The 17,667-nt window shown below is 47.0% G+C and overlaps 1 protein-coding gene across 2 annotated transcripts; it reads left to right on the top strand.

The window, feature by feature from the left end:
• The first annotated feature begins 1,525 nt into the window (after positions 1–1,525).
• On the top strand, positions 1,526–17,667 carry LOC129836255 (synaptopodin 2-like protein). Of its 2 annotated transcripts, none has more exons than XM_055902174.1 (4): positions 1,526–1,883; positions 3,283–3,434; positions 3,809–4,551; positions 12,767–17,667. In XM_055902174.1, the coding sequence occupies exons 1-4, from the start codon at positions 1,782–1,784 to the stop codon at positions 15,496–15,498; spliced, it is 3,729 nt and encodes a 1,242-aa protein (XP_055758149.1). In that variant the 5' UTR covers positions 1,526–1,781; the 3' UTR covers positions 15,499–17,667. The 2 variants fall into 2 exon arrangements, with proteins under 2 accessions (XP_055758149.1, XP_055758150.1); XM_055902175.1 differs by having other exon boundaries at positions 1,824–1,901.

The following is a 17,667-nucleotide window of genomic DNA, read 5'->3' as shown; positions in this document are numbered from 1 at the left end:
CTAGTTGGGTATCTGGAGCATCAGCATTTGTGGGTTCAATTACAGGCTCAAAATGGCCAGAAACAAAGACCTTTCTTCTGAAACTCAGCAGTCTATTCTTGTTCTGAGAAATGAAGGCCATTCCATGCGAGAAATTGCCAAGAAACTGAAGATCTCATACAACGCTGTGTAGTACTCCCTTCACAGAACAGCGCAAACTGGCTCTAACCAGAATAGAAAGAGGAGTGGGAGGCCCCGGTGCACAACTGAGCAAGAGGACAAGTACATTAGAGTGTCTAGTTTGAGAAACAGATGCCTCACAAGTCCTCAACTGGCAGCTTCATTAAATAGTACCCGCAAAACACCAGTCTCAACATCAACAGTGAAGTGGCGACTCCGGGATGCTGGCATTTTAAAATGATAAACTTGGATTAGCTAACACAACGTGCCATTGGAACACAGGAGTGATGGTTGCTGATAATGGGCCTCTGTACGCCTATGTAGATAATCCATTAAAAATCAGCTGTTTCCAGCTACAATAGTCATTTACAACATTAACAATGTCTACTCAGTATTTCTGATCAATTTGATGTTATTTTAATGGACAAAAAAAGTGCTTTCCTTTCAAAAACAAGGACATTTCTAAGTGACCCCAAACTTTTGAACAGTAGTGTATGTCCACCTGTTGCTATGATACACGAGGGAAGTTATCTACCCCCCAGGGAAAGTGTCACAAACAAAGTAGTGTATTGTCAGTGGTTGAGTTTTTGTGATCCAAAAAGTCAACCAGATGTACAACACCTGCTGAAACTGAGGCTGTCATAATATGGACCCTGAACGGATGACTGTTTCTATCCAGGACCTAACCACAAATATCTTGCGACTAATGATTTTGCAAAAAGTGTTATAATCAAATGTGATTGACTGATTAATGATGTCACGACCTCAAAGGAATCAGCCATGATCCACCACAAAAGTGGATCCCCACCCACCATTTGGGAACATAGATATAAATCATTTAGATTCTCCAGATTCTAGTCTTACACAGGTTTAGAGGTGCATCGACAACACACTGGAGGTAGGGGCTTATTTTTGGAGTGGCTATCAACAACCCCTTGACAACTCCGCTGTCTGAGTGACAGGACAAGTGTGCAATTAGACCCTCTCAATCACTCAGGCCAGCATTCCACTGTGTAAGCAGACACAGGTCTCTAACCACCTCCTCTTCTTTTCCACCTACCCCCCTCTCTCTCTTGCTTGCTCTCTCTCCCCCCTTTATTTCTCTCTCTCTCTATCCCCCCTCTCTTTCTCTCTCTCTCTCTCACTCCCCCCCTTTCTTTCTCTCTCTCTCTCTCTCTCTCTCTCTCTCTCTCTCTCTCTCTCTCTCTCTCTCTCTCTCTCTCTCTCTCTCTGTCTCTCTCTCTCTCTCTCTCTCTCTCTCTCCCCCTCTTTCTCTCTCCCCCCTCTCTCCTCTCTCTCTCTCTCCCTTTCTCTTTCTCCCCCCCCCCTCTCTCTATTTCAGCTCCCCCAGCCTGCAACCCTATCAGCAGTGCCCATACTTAGGGTGTGGGTGGGCATGTGTGTGTGTCATTGAAAGAGTGTGTGTATGTGTGCGTGCCCAGGTGCCAGAGTAGTGGGCTGAGAGAAGTCAACTCCATGACATTATAGCTGAAGGAGAGCGGACAGAGCTCTCTGAGGGGGCCCTGACAACTATGGAGTAAACGCACTGAGGGCCCCCCAGAAAGATAAAAAGACAGACAAACGGACAGAAACGCAAAAAAAGGAGAACGTATCACACAATAATGGTGGCAGAAGAGGTTATAATCACCTTGTCTGGTGGAGCACCATGGGGCTTTCGTCTCCAGGGGGGCGCGGAGCACCAGAAACCACTTCAGGTGGCCAAGGTATGGCTTCAGTGAAAGGTAGGATGGTAAAACTGTTTCAAGGGACAGGGGATATGGTAAGAGGGACATTCTGAATGATACGTGTCTATGTCTATGACGTTCTATAATATATTGGTTCTGGAATTAATGGGTTATAAAGGGTTGTGAACGTGGTTCAGATGGATATCGGCTGCAATCATGGGCAGGGGCCGAGAGGCCTGAGCATGAGTCATGTGTCTGTTCTAGAATGGGTCTCATGTGGAGACATTGGAGACATTGATAGAGCTATAGAACTTTCAACTTCTCCTGTTTGAAGCGCATGTAGCAAGGCAGACATCATTTCATGCTATGTGGAATGACATGAGAAAAAACGTACACATGAGGTACTGTTTTCTTAAAGTATTTGGTACGTGATTGCACAGATGTCGGACAGATCGGATAATCATCTGCAGAGTTTCCTCATTGGATCGCTCTCGTTTCTGAATGGCTGGTTCTCAGTCAGGGTTCTCAGTCAGTCGCCACACCTCTTCATAAGAGGATATCCAGTTCAGCAAAGCTGTCATAGATACATACAGGATATCAGTTTCACACCTTAGAAATCCAACTACCTTATCACTTCTCTGCCTATGCATTCCCCCATTGCATTTCCCCATTACCAAAGTATTTCTCTTGTCCTTTTCTGTATAGGGGATTTTAGTACACTGAAACCACATTTACTGAGTGTTGACTGAGCAAAACCGCTTTTCAAACAGACTATTCCGGGTTAAGAGGTGGCTCACCAAAGTGTGTGTTTCAGGCCAGTGAAGAAATTGTCTGGGTTATATTCTTCCCCAATGCTAGTTGAGATCCAAAGGGTTAAAAAAAACCTTCAAAACAAATATAAATTCCTCTATCCTCACACACCTCAATGTAACCCTTGATGTGTAAAGTTTCTACCAGAGTAAGAGATCCTTACAGATCACGTAGCTTCAACATGTACACTCTCTTAAAATCTCATAGGTTGCATCAGCACAACTATGGGTTGACCCTGGGCACAAATAGTGGGAGAGTGCATGGGGGAGGAGAGGTGCTGGCTGGCATTTCGCTGCTGAAGTGGGTAAGAGGGCTTCACTTCAGCCACAGCTTGTGGGAAATGTCTGCAGCACGTCCAGGCTGTCAGGGCAAGTCATCAAGACAAGACATCAAGAGCTGCTTTGTCATGTTCTTCATCCAATATCACTTTTCAGAATGAAGGAGACAGAGATGACAGATGACAGAGAGATAATAGATAGAGAGAGAGCTCGTTAGATAGAGTGAGAGAGAGAGAGAGAGAGAGAGAGAGAGAGAGAGAGAGAGATAGAGTATGGCATTGGTTGCTGTTGGCAAACCTATCTTATATTGTTTACTGTGGGTGATATTTTGTCTCTCTCTGCTGGTGTAGGTGCGTAAGCGCAGTAAGGCGTGCAGGGCAGGACTACGGGAGGGCGATGAGCTGGTGTCCATCAACGAGCAGCCATGTGGAAGTCTGTCCCACTCCCAGGCCATGACCATAATCGACAGCTCCCCAGGAATATTACACATCCGGGTCAAGAGGTCAGAGAGCAATTACAATCTCCATTGATGTGTACCCCTTTATGCATAAAAACCCTGATGTTAACATATTGTTTTACCTGTTATATTAGCATTAAGTGCTACTCCATCATTATTTTATTAATTTAACCTTTATTAAACTAGTCAGTTAAGAACATATTCTTATTTACAATGACAGCCTGCCAGGGAACTGTGGGTAAACTGCCTTGTTCAGCTGCAGAACAACAGATTTCTACCTTGTCAGCTCGGGGATTCGATCCAGCAACCTTTCAGTTACTGGCCCAACGCTCTAACCACCAGGCTACCTGCCACCCCATCTTATGCAAATAGCATAAGCCAGAGCAGTATGCCCAACAATTGTTAATTTGCTCCCACAGGGCACCAGCAGGCTTCCAGTCTGTGGTGCTGTTGACCCGCGCCCCGTCCCCCCGCATTGACAAAGAGTACCGAGCCACCCTGCGTGCCATGTCTCCCTCCTCCAGACACAACCACATAGCAGCTGTCAGGGAGGTCCCCCATGGCAGGTCCTCTGTCCTGTCCCCCATGGGGCACAGCGGCCTCACCTCACCCCCAGGCAGTGAGGCCTACTACGGGGAGACAGACAGCGACGCAGATGTGGCAGCCCACGAGAGGCAGAGGAGGCAGAAGCGCAGAAGTCCCAGCAACTTACCCGGCAAAGCCTCTGGCAGAGCCTCCCAGGAGGGAGGGGAGACCTCAGAGTTTAGCGGCTATGACAGCGCCCCAGATGGCCGGCTCTACCCAGGGCTCCAGGACCACGGGCTAATGGATTGCCGAGGAGCGGGGGAAGGCTTGCCGGGGGTGGCCCGCAAGGAGGTGATTTACCAGCCCCCTCCAGGGATGTGGTCCTCCCAGACTTCCACAGAGACCTCCTCCATCATCTCCTCTGTTGAGGACCAGGGCCCAGGACGGGACGGAGTGGCGGAGGAGGACAGTGGCTTCCAGGAGCCCTCCAACGTGGTCCCACTGGTTTCCCCCGAGAGGGCCAAGGGGGCCATGCAGCTGAGCTCCCGCAGGCAGCTGGTGCCAATGGTGGGGCCCATAGACACCCCTCTGGATGAGGAGCTCAGTGTCACCTACATGGACAAGGCCAAGCAAGCCAGTGAGTATCCTAATCATGCTCTACACGGTGATGTGAGATGTGTTACTGTACAAATAACTAGCCATGTAATGGCTAGTTGAGGCTGGCATTGCATGTTGTGAGTTATTTATACTGAACAAAAATATAAACGAAACATGTAAATTGTCGGTCCCATGTTTCATTAGCTGAAATAAAAGATCCCAGAAATGTTCAATACACACAAAAAGCTTATTTTTCTCAAATGTTGTGCACAAATTTGTTTACATCCCTGTTAGTGAGTAATTATCCTTCGCAAAGATAAACCATCCACCTGACAGGTGTGGCATATCAGGAAGCTCATTAAACAGCATGATCATTTAAGAGCTGCACCTTGTGCTGGGACAATAAAAGGCCACTCTAAAATGTGCAGTTTTGTCACACAACACAATGCCACAGATGTCTCAAGTTTTGAGGGAGAGTGCAATTGGTATGCTGAATGTAGGAATGTCCACCACAGCTGTTGCCAAACAATTGAATGTTAATTTCTCTACCATAAGCCCACTCCAACATCGTTTTAGAGAATTTGGCAGTACATCACAACCACAGACCATGTTTTAACCATGCCAGTCCAGGACCTCCACATCCATCTTCTTCACCTGCAGGATCGTCTGAGACCAGCCACCCGGAGAGCTGATGAAACTGTGGGTTTGAACAGCTGAAGAATTTCTACACAAACTGTCAGAAACCGTCTCAGGGAAGCTCATCTGGGTGCTCTTGGTCCTCACCAGGGTCTTGACCTGTCTGCAGTTCGGTGTCGTAACCGACTTCAGTGGACAAATGCTCACCTTCGCTGGACACTGTCACGCTGGAGAAGTGTGCTTTTCACGGATGAATCCCGGTTTCAACTGTACCGGGCAGATGGCAGACAGCATGTATGGCGTTGTGTGGGCGAGCGGTTTGATGATGTCAATGTTGTGAACAGAGTGCCCCATGTTGGCCGTGGGGTTATGGTATGGTCAGGCACAAGCTAGGGTCAATGAACACAATTGCATTTTATCAATGGCAATTTGAAAGCACAGAGATACCGTGACGAGATCCCGAAGACCATTGTCGTGACATTCATCCGCAACCATCACCTCATGTTTCAGCATGATAATACACAGCCCCATGTCGCAAGGATCCGTACACAATTCCTGGAAGCTGAAAATGTCCCAGTTCTTCCATGGCCTGCATACTCACCAAACATGTCACCCATTGAGCCTGTTTGGGATGCTCTGGATCGACGTGTACCACAGCATGTTCCAGTTCCTGCCAATATCCAGCAACTTCGAACAGCCATTGAAGAGGAGTGAGACAACATTCCACAGGCCACAATCAACAGCCTGATCAACTCTATGCGAAGGAGATGTGTCGCGCTGCATGAGGCAAATGTTGGTCACAGCAGATACGGACTGGTTTTCTTATCCACGCCCCTACCTTTTTTGAGGTATCTGTGACCAACAGATGCATTTCTGTATTCCCAGTCATGTGAAATCCATATATTAGGGCCCAATGAATTGATTTCCTTATATGAACTGTAACTCAGTAAAATCTTAGAAATTGTTGCATGTTGCGTTTACATTTTTGTTCAGTGTAAATCACATTTAAATAATGACATTAAGATAATGAGATGGTTTAAGTAGCTTCTCAAATCAAATCAAAGTTTATTCTCATAGGTGTCCTCTCAGGTAAAGAGAGTATTCCTCATGAGACAGCATTAGTCTGAAAAGGGCCACTTTAAGAGGACAGAGGCAGTCCCTTCTACGTAGAACAGGGGTTATATTTGTCCCCCTAGTTCAGTGGTCCGCTAACCCGAGCACTGCATGTATGAACTGGGAAAGGCATCTCCAAGCAGCTGCTATCTGATATCAAGTAGCAGTCCTTCTCCCCCCTCTCACTTTCCCTCTTTGACCACCTTTATATATCACCCTGTCCTTCTCTTCCACTATATTCCCCTCTCATGTCCATGTCTTGCTACATCTTGCTAAGACTGCAACAAAAACAAGGACACACTGAAGAAAAACGTACAATAACTATTTACAGGTATAAATAAGACACATTTAAAATTGTATCTAGAGTAAACAAAATATGATGCCATTCCATTCATACACATATCAATAGACAAAATACACACGTGCTGTCTTTGGTCGGATGGTTGAGACACCAATACACCAATATTTAATTATAGTAAGGCGGAGTGCCCTCTGCTGTGATCAGTCTGTCAGAGCTAACAGGCAGCTGATGATTGGACCAGTGACCTGGGCTAACAGCCAAAATATATACAGTACCAGTCAAAAGTTTGGACATACCTACTCATTCAAGGGCTTTTCTTTATTTTTACTATTTTCTACATTGTAGAATAACAGTGAAGACATCAAAACTATAAAATAACACATATGGAATCATGTAGTAACCAAAAAAGTGTTATCAAATCAAAATATATTTTATATTTGAGATTCTTCAAAATAGCCACCCTTGCCTTGATGACAGCTTTGCACACTCTTGGCATTCTCTCAACCAGCTTCACCTGGAATGCTTTTCCAACAGTCTTGAAGGAGTTCCCATATATGCTGAGCACTTGTTGGCTGCTTTTCCTTCACTCTGCGGTCCAACTCATCCCAAACCATCTCAATTGGGTTGAGGTCGGGTGATTGTCGAGGCCAGGTCATCTGATGCAGCACTCCATCACACTCCTTCTTGGCCAAATAGCCCTTACACAGCTTGGAGGTGTGTTGGGTCATTGTCCTATTGAAAAACAAATGATAGTCCCACTAAGCGCAAACCAGATGGGATGGCGTATCGTTGCATAATACTGTGTTAGCCATGCTGGTTAAGTGTGCATTGAATTCTAAATAAATCACAGACAGTGTCAGCAGCAAAGCACCCCCACACCACCACACCTCCTCCTCCATGCTTCACGGTAGGAAACCCCACACGCGGAGATCATCCTTTCACCTACTCTGCGTCTCACAAAGACACAGCGTTGGAACCAAAAAATCTTACATTTGGAATCATCAAACCAAAGGACAGATTTCCACCGGTCTAATGTCCATTGCTTTATGTTTCTTTACCCAAGTAAGTCTCTTCTTCCTATTGGTGTCCTTTAGTAGTGACTTGTTTGTAGCAATTTGACAATGAAGGCCTGATTCACACAGTCTCCTCTGAACAGTTGATGTTGAGATGTGTCTGCTACTTGAACTCTGTGAAGCATTTATTTGGGCTGCAATTTCTGAGGCTGGTAACTCTGCAGCAGATGTAACTCTGGGTCTTCCTTTCCTGTGGCGGTTCTCATGAGAGACAGTTTCATCATAGCGCTTGATGGTTTTGCGACTGCACTTGAAGAAGCTTTCAAAGTTCTTGACATTTTTCCGATTGACTGACCTTCATGTCTTAAGGTAATGATGGACTGCCATTTCTCTTTGCTTACTTGAGCTGTTTTTGCCATAATATGGACTTGGTATTTTACCAAATAGAGCTATCTTCTGTATACCAACCTTACCTTGTCACAACACAACTGATTGGCTCAAACGCATTCAGAAGGAAAGAAATTCCACAAATTAACGTTTAACATGGCACACCTGATAATTGAAATGCATTCCAGGTGACTCCCTCATGAAGCTGGTTGAGAGAATGCCAAGATTGTGCAAAGCTGTCATTTTTATTTTATTTTATTTCACCTTTATTTAACCAGGTAGGCTAGTTGAGAACAAGTTTTCGTTTGCAACTGTGACCTGGCCAAGATAAAGCAAAGCAGGTCGACACATACACAAACACAGAATTACACATGGAATAAACAAACATACAATCAATAATACAGCAGAAAAATCTATGTTCAGCATGTGCAAATGAGGTAGGATAAGAGAGGTAAGGCAATAAATAGGCCATGGTGGCAAAGTAATTACAATATAGCAATTAAACACTGGAATGGTAGGATGTGCAGAAGATGAATGTGCAAGTTGAGATACTGGGATGCAAAGGAGCAAGATAAATAAATAAATACAGTATGGGGATGAGGTAGATTGGATGGGCTATTTACAGATGAGCTATGTACAGGTGCAGTGATCTGTGAGCTGCTCTGACAGCTGATGCTTAAAGCTAGTGAGGGAGGTAAGAGTCTCCAGCTTCAGAGATTTTTGCAGTTCGTTCCAGTCATTGGCAGCAGAGAACTAAAAGGAGAGGCGGCCAAAGGAAGAATTGGCTTTGGGGGTGACCAGTGAGATATAACTGCGCGTGCTACGTGTGGGTGCTGCTATGGTGACCAGTGAGCTGAGATAAGGCAGGGCTTGACTTAGCAGAGACTTGTAGATGACCTGGAGCCAGTGGGTTTGGCGACGAGTATGAAGCGAGGGCCAGCCAACGAGAGTGTACAGGTCGCAGTGGTGGGTAGTATATGGGTCTTTGGTGACAAAACGGATGGCACTGTGATAGACTGCATCCAATTTGTTGAGTAGAGTGTTGGAGGCTATTTTGTAAATGACATCGCCGAAGTCGAGGATCGGTAGGATGGTCAGTTTTACGAGGGTATGTTTGGCAGCATGAGTGAAGGATGCTTTGTTGCGAAATAGGAAGCAGATTCTAGATTTAATTTTGGATTGGAGATGTTTAATGTAAGTCTGGAAGGAGAGTTTACAGTCTAACCAGACACCTAGGTATTTGTAGTTGTCCACATATTCTAAGTCAGAACCATCCAGAGTAGTGATGCTGGACGGGCGGGCAGGTGTGGGCAGCCATCGGTTGAAGAGCATGCATTTAGTTTTACTAGCGTTTAAGAGCAGTTGGAGGCCACGGAAGGAGAGTTGTATGGCATTGAAGCTCATCTGGAGGTTAGTTAACACAGTGTCCAACGAAGGGCCAGAGGTATACAGAATGGTGTTGTCTGCGTAGAGGTGGATCAAAGAATCACCAGCAGCGAGAGCGACATCATTGATGTATACAGAGAAGAGAGTCTGCCCGAGAATTGAACCCTGTGGCACCCCCATAGAGACTGCCAGTCTCTGTTGTCCGGACTGAGGTCCGTATACTGACCCATATACTGACCCCAGTGGTCTGGTTATGGTTGTGGTTACCCACGGTTCAGTTGATGGCCTTCCGAAATAGCCCTCCGGCTAGACTAGCGACCTCTCGAAGGTGCCCTCCGATTTGACACACTGAACTCTATCGGAGAAGTAGTTGGTGAACCAAGCAAGGCAATCATTTGAGAAACCAAGGCTGTTGAGTCTGCCAATAAGAATGTTGTGATTGACAGAGTCGAAAGCCTTAGCCAGGTCAATGAATACGGCTGCACAGTAATGTCTCTTATCGATGGCGGTTATGATATCGTTTAGGACCTTGAGCCTGGCTGAGGTGCACCCATGACCAGCTCTGAAACCAGATTGCATAGCGGAGAAGGTACGGTGAGATTCGAAATGGTCGGTAATCTGTTTGTTAACTTGGCTTTCAAAGACCTTAGAAAGGCAGGGTAGAATAGATATCGGTCTGTAGCAGTTTGGGTCGAGAGTGTCTCCCCCTTTGAAGAGGGGGATGACCGCGGCAGCTTTCCAATCTATGGGAATCTTAGACGATACGAAGGAGAGGTTGAACAGGCTAGTAATAGGGGTTGGCAATAATTTCGGCAGATAATTTTAGAAAGAGAGGGTCCAGATTGTCTAGTCCAGCTGATTTGTAGGGGTCCAGATTTTGCAGCTCTTTCAGAACATCAGCTATCTGGATTTGGGTGAAGGAGAAGTGGGGGAGGTTTGGGCGAGTTGCTATGGGGAGCGCAAGGCTGTTGACCGGGGTAGGGGTAGCCAGGTGGAAAGCATGGTCAACCGTAGAAAAATGCTTATTGAAATTCTCAATTATTGTGGAGTTATCGGTAGTGACAGTGTTTCCTAGCCTCAGTGCAGTGGGCAGCTTGGAGGAGGTGCTCTTATTCTCCATGGACGTTACAGTGTCCCAGAATGTTTTTGAGTTTGTACTACAGGTTACAAATTTCTGTTTGAAAAAGCTAGCCTTAGCTTTCCTAATTGCTTGTGTATATTGGTTCCTAACTTCCCTAAAAAGTTGCATATCACGAGGGCTATTCGATGCTAATGCAGAACGCCACAGGATGTTTTTGTGCTGGTCAAGGGCAGACAGGTCTGGAGTGAACCAAGGGCTATATCTATTCATAGTTCTCCATTTTTTGAATGGAGCATGCTTATTTAAGATGGTGAGGAAGGCACTTTTAAAGAATAACCAGGCATCCTCTACTGACGGGGTGAGGTCAATGTCATTCCAGGATACCCCGGCCAGGCCAATTAGAAAGGCCTGTATTCGCAGAAGTGTTTTAGGGAGCGTTTGACAGTGATGAGGGGTGGTAGTTTGACCGCAGACCCATTACGGATGCAGGCAATGAGGCAGTGATCGCTGAGATCTTGGTTGAAAACAGCAGAGGTGTATTTGGAGAGCGAGTTAGTTAGGATGATATCTATTAGGGTGCAAAGGGTGGCTACTTTGAAGAATCTAGGCAGAGTTGCAAAGTGAAAGCCATATCTCAGACTGGCCAATAAAAAGAAAAGATTAAGATAGGCAAAAGAACACAGACACGGCCTAGAAGGCCAGCATCCCGGAGTCGCCTCTTCACTGTTGACGTTGAGACCGGTGTTTTGTGGGTACTATTTAATGAAGCTGCCAGTTGAGGACTTGTCAGGCATCTGTTTCTCAAACTAGACACTCTAATGTACTTGTCCTCTTGCTCAGTTGTGCACCGGGGCCTCCCACTCCTCTTTCTATTCTGGTTAGAGCCAGTTTGCGCTGTTCTGTGAAGGGAGTACTACACAGCGTTGTATGAGATCTTCAGTTTCTTGGCAATTTCTCACATGGGATAGCCTTCATTTCTCAGAACAAGAATAGACTGATGAGTTTCAGAAGAAAGTTATTTGTTTCTGGCCATTTTGAGCCTGTAATCGAACCCATAAATGCTGATAATCCAGATACTCAACTAGTCTAAAGAATGCCCATTTCATTGCTTCTTTAATCAGCACAAAAGTTTTCAGCTGTACGAACATAATTGCAAAAGGGTATTCTAATGCTCAATTAGCCTTTTAAAATGATAAACTTGAATTAGCTAACACAACGTGCCATTGGAACACAGGAGTGATGTTTGCTGATAATGGGCCTCTGTACGCCTATGTAGATATTCCATAATAAAATCTGCCGTTTCCAGCTACAATAGTCATTTACAACATTAACAATGTCTACTCTGTATTTCTGATCAATTTGATGTTATTTTAATGGACAAAAAATGTGCTTTCCTTTTAAAAACAAGGACATTTCTAAGTGACCCCAAACTTTTGAACTGTAGTGTATATACCAAAGACTTACAACCTGTCCACCTGTTACAGTCATAAACTCCCAGAGAGGGAGGGCTGAGGCTATTTGAGGACGTTGCTGTTTTAAGAAGTTTAAATAAATAAAATGCCATAAATCCCTGAGTGTCCCTAATTAGAGGTTCACATGTCCTCTTCAGGGACACTGCCAATGACAATTTAAATAACAACTCCTTACACAGTTGGGCATATTGGTATCATATCTGTCTAAAACTATAACAAGTTTGTGCAAATGTACAATGTCTGCTTGAAGTTTGCCTACAAAATGGGACTTTTCTTCAAACCTATGCTATTAAGTTAATAGCTGGGAACTTCACCTTGGTAGGCCCCCCAGATAGCATATGAGCACGTCATAATCTTTTGCAAAATGTGTAGAATAGCATGAGATTAGCTATAAAACTGCGCATTTTTCTCTCTGCCCCATGGCAAAATGTGTAGAATTGTAGGAAGTTAGCTGTTGGCGGTTTTTAGAACCTGATGTTCTCAATTTAAAGGTTATATCTGGTCGTTCAACACTGGTAAAAAAAAATCCCCCTTTACTTTTGGCAATGCATTAACAGTCATGATTTGTTCATCATATTTTAAATAGCTTGTAGACATTATGACTACCCTGTGTCACTTTACGTGAACTAATATCTCACTACATGTAAAATACTATCCTGTGATCTTTTTGTGTATATCATGTTAGGTGCAGTTGTTCAGATGAATTGTAACTCCTATTCAAGAATTGAAAATAAGTTTCATTGAGCTTTAAAAAAAGGTCAATGATCTAATTAAAATGGAAATGGCCACAAGCGAGATGTTATGGAAACAGTAAAGGTGTTTCTACAGACGTACCCACACTAAAACATGCTCTTTGACTCCTACAGAACTGAACCGGGGTGACACGGTTCAAGACAAACAGGTGAAGGAGGCCAGAACCAAGTGCCGCTCTATCGCCTCCCTTCTGACAGACGCCCCCAACCCCCACTCCAAGGGCGTGCTGATGTTCAAGAAGCGGCGGCAGCGCTCCAAGAAGTACACGCTGACCAGCTTCGGCAGCGTGGACGAAGACATGCAGCAAGATTCCCAGGAGGAAGATGGTCTTTTCCCAGGAAGCGAGTCAGAGTTTGATGAGGATGGCTTCTCAGCCGCCCCCGACACCACCTGGGACAGTGACTACTTGGATGCACTGGAGAAGAGGGCGACCGCAGGGGGAGAGCGAGGGGATGGGACAGAAGATGCCCCCAGTCCCGGCCTGAGTGACATCTCTGGGAAGGGGGCCCAACTGTTTGAGCAGCAAAGGAAGAGGGCGGCCGAGCATGCCAAGAAGGTGGCTGCCACCCAGCCTCAGGTGCCGCCCCAGCCTCAGATAAAGACCCAACCATCGAACCAACCACAGATCCAGGAGCAGCCTCAGCCATACGCACAGAGCCAGCCCCAGCCAGAGACACAACCACAGATGTACCAACCTCAGCAACCTGTGGCACCACCGCCCCCTGTAGCCTTCCAGGAGGAGACTCCGTCTGTGGCAGAGAGGGCTATGGCACCGGCCCCAGCTGCTCCTACTGCCTACAGTATGGCTAACGGAGACGTAGCCTACTCTGCAGTGAGCACAGCTAATGTGGTAATGTCACCCCCGACTGTGGCATCCAAACCAATCACCGGCCAAGTGTCCATCTCAACCATACCTCCGCCCCAAACACCACTGCCAGAACTCTCGTCCAGCTCTGTGGTCAACAGAACCGCCCGCCCCTTCAACCCAGGGTTTGTGACTAACCGAGCCGCCACCGCTCCTGTTGTGTTCCGCCCTGTCGTCACCAAAAGGGCCCAGCGCCCAGCAACCTCCGTGTCTCTTGTAGGACCTCCCTTCTCCACCACATCAGAGCTACCTGCAAGTGGTTGTCCTTCCTTCTTCTCTCCCCCGTCCTCTGTGTCCGGAGGACCGTTCTCCACCCCCTCCTCAGCACCGGCCACTCATCCCCGCCCTGCCTTCTCTGTGGAGAGCCTGGCAGAACCACCCATGCTCTCTGTTCCACAGGCTTCCTTCACAGCCATACCTCCACCCCCAGCACAATTCTCAGGTGGCCCCATACCTCCACCTCCAGTCTCGTTTGCCTCCGTACCACCACCCCCAGTATCATTTGCCAACGTACCCTCAATTCCACCCCCATCGCCATTCTCAGGTGCTCCCATACCCCAAGCCCCAGTCTCAGTGGCCCAATCATCCCCAGCTCCAGTGTCATTTGACCCCATACCTCAACCTCAAGTTTCTTTTGCCCACATGCCCCAAGCTTCAGTCTCAGTTGTCCCACTCCCACCCTCCACAGCTCCTGCAGCTGTACCCAGATCCCCCATGTCCAAGGTCCCACCTCTCCCTGGTGGTCGTACCGGTTACCTCCAGGAGGCTCGTCGGCGCAGCGGCAGGAGGCCCATGTTCCGAGTCCCTGATGAGAAGAAGAACTCTCCCAACCCTGACCTGCTGAACATGGTGCAGAACCTGGATGACAGGCCCCACTATGGAAGCAACTCAGCGAGTATGATGGGCTTTGAGTCGGGCACAGAGGAAGACCAGGGTGCTGAAGCCGGCCGGGGCAGGATGCCTCCACCGGTGGCCCCCAAACCCAGGGTCATCCACGAGGCCCCTCAGATTCCCCAGGCGGAGGGGAAGGGGGCTCAGCTGTTTGCCCGCAGGCAGAGCCGCATGGACCGGTTTGTGGTAGACACCCCACTAGAGACCGCCTACCAGCAGGAGGTCACCTACCCAGGGGCCGAGTCCCAGTACGCCCCCAACCCCAATATCAACTCACAGTGGAAGTTATCCCCCAACATCCGTGCCCCCCCGCCCATTGGTTACAACCCGTTGCTAGCCCCCTCCTGCCCTGTGGGGCCACAGAGAGATACAGGCAGGTCTGACAGGGGGAGCTGGGGAAGCAGAGGGGGGATAGCCTCTCATAGGGAGGGAATCAAAGCTTTGGATTTCATGAGAAGGCAGCCTTACCAGCTCAACTCAGCTATGTTCGGAGGTAGTGTTGCCAACCTGTCGGCGATGCCCTCATACCAGGACCAGAGGCAGCAGCAGGGAGGGTATACTACCATGGTGGGCAGCACCATGACTCCTCCCAGACAGATCCCAGTCAAGGCGGCCCGTGTGTACGAGATCAAACGCTTCTCAACACCCACGCCCATGTCAGCCCGGTGTTTGGCCCCCACCGTGATCGCTCCTCGTTCAGCCACAACGCTGGGAGAGCGCCTGACCCGCTCCGACATGATCTCCCCAACCCCTGCTCCTCTCTCCCCACCCCCTGCCCCTGTCTTTTCCCCAGCCCCGGTCTCTGCCCCACATCCCGCCCTTGCTCCTACCTATTCAGGGGGCCTGCCCGGGCTGCCCAGAATCAATGCCACCCCAGTCCCCAACCCCATCCCCCACCCATCACCCTATCCTGGGGTGTCTTACAGTGGGCTCCAAGGTGCTAAGCAGTTTCAGAGTGCCCCTGATCTGAGTTTCCTTGCTAACCTCCCCCCTCCTTTCAGGGCAAATGCCATGCAGGCGCCCAAACCCCGCTTCATCGCCACCAAGGTGGGCGTCCAGCCGCGTGTGTGGAGACCAAGTGCCATGTGAACGGGAGTGGGAGTGGGAGTGGGAGTGGGAGTGGGAGTGGGAGTGGGAGACCCTGTCTGAGAACTGGACACATCCCAGCCCTTATATATATATATCTACAAAACAACAGAATATTAAAGTGGTCAAAAACTGATCAATAGGTTTGTTCAGAGCCCAACAAATACGTTTTCACAAATGTATGAATTCTCTCATTGTAAGGTTTTGAAACCCTCACTAAACGAATGTTTGATTGGTGAAACTCAGAAATGTGTTTCCATTCATTTGATTATTATTATTACTATTAATTTCCACCTTTTTGTTTGTGCAATAGAGGTCCTTTGCTGTCAACGTCACAAAGTGCTATGATCAACTTCAAATCATGGCCCTCCATGTGATTGCAGTCGTAGATTAGCTTGCTTGTCACACATACTGTTGCTGACCTGCGTTTGTCTGGTTTGTCTTTCAACTCATTTGGCCCAGTCATGTCACAAAATACACAGTAGTATATCCACTGTACGCCTGTCCTGGAGGAGGGTTTCGTAGGGCTTATCTTTCTACACAGTCAGCTAAATACTGTTTAAATCGCCATGGGAGTGAGAGAGCCTGTACAGAATTATTCTTTGAAACTTGAAATGTTGACATGTAGGATTTCTGAAATGAAATGAAGTGGTGGATATCATTTTGCATAGCAACCGACCGTTCACTAAAATTTACCACAGGAGGATCGCTGAGGCCCTGAGTCTTCCCTGTCTCTGATGAGAGGACAGAGGAGGGAGAGGTGAGGCTACCACAGAGAGTGGTGAACAAAGGGGGGGTCCAAGCTGATTCAATGTGAGCACCATCAGACGAGTGTCAAGCGCGATGATGCTTCCCTCAGAAGAAACCCCTGACATACTTCTCTCATGAAATCTGGGCTCTCCAGCAGAGGTCATTGCTCCTTTTTCATTGGGCAAAGGCTATGTCAAATTTTTAATGGATCTAGGGCTGGGGCTCCCTTCCAGTCTGCTGAAGCCCACCTCGGAATATCAGAGGAGGTGGATGATACTGTAAGTTAGACCTCGCTCCATCCTGAGTGTTTGTGTTGGTGGCACCAGATCCCTGGCTCCCAGTAGTCAGTCACAAATGCTATCTGATTTGGCGGGGCGTGTAGTTAACAGGTGTTTTTCTAGCCAGTCACTGCCTATTTGCGGAGCTGATTAGACAGCCAACCGAATTGGATGAGCACAGCAACCCAGCCCTTCCCAGACTAGTGTGCCCTTTCTGAATGTCTGGTGTCCATGTCACCACTCACGTTGTATTAAAACAAATCACACTGATGACAGATGTTCATTTTTTGTGACTGAATCGGATTTGTCATATAGAGAAACAGGGAGGCACCGGCAACAGAAATGTTAAAGACATGAGATGGGCTGTGGATATTGAAGAAGCAGGGACATACGGTCCCTGCCAAATGATTTAGAGGGGCGTCGGTCATGAACCAAGTCAAGGTCCTCACTGGCATGTTAGCCTCTAATTTAGAGGAGGGGAGATATGTCACAGTGTACCATGAGAGAGAAACTTCAGTTTGGATATTTGTCAAGGATTTCCCACAGCCTTTAGAAAGTAGACGAGAGTGACCAGGAAAGCCTGGTTCTGAGGCCTAGTAAGGGAGGAGGGTGGAGAGAGAAAAGAACAGACTCCACCGGTGCCTCTCGGAGACATGGAGGTGATCAGGTAGTGTATAAAATGGCAGAGATGACACATAATGAACCCGATCATGAATGAAACCATAACCGTTCATGTTCTTCTAAAAATGAAAACAGCTGATGGTAATTAACTGTAAATATATACAGGCTTTTGGATATGGATACGACCCCCATTCACTGACAGGGTTCATGACTTACCTTTCTGACACTGGTAAATCATTGTTATTTTTTGTTGTTTTTCTAATTTATTAATCTAATTGAACCTCATTTAGGCTATCTGTATTTATGTCATTATGGGTTTTAAAGTATGTGATATGTTGTGCATAGTGGTCTCGGTGTGTAAAAATACAAAAAAACTAAAATACATTTATCCTGGATACATCTATATAAAAGAGTGAGTGTGAAAATGTCTGTTAATAAAGCTGCAATAAAGGAGGGCAGTATGAGCTTTTTACTGACTAAGAGATGTGTTCATTTTAGAGGAATAAAAATGCTTAAACATTTA

The sequence above is a fragment of the Salvelinus fontinalis genome, chromosome 37 (genome assembly GCF_029448725.1).
Source record: "Salvelinus fontinalis isolate EN_2023a chromosome 37, ASM2944872v1, whole genome shotgun sequence".
NCBI lineage: Eukaryota > Metazoa > Chordata > Actinopteri > Salmoniformes > Salmonidae > Salvelinus > Salvelinus fontinalis.
The sequence above is the reverse complement of the archived record's forward strand: the minus strand, read 5'-3'. Positions and strand labels throughout refer to the sequence as shown.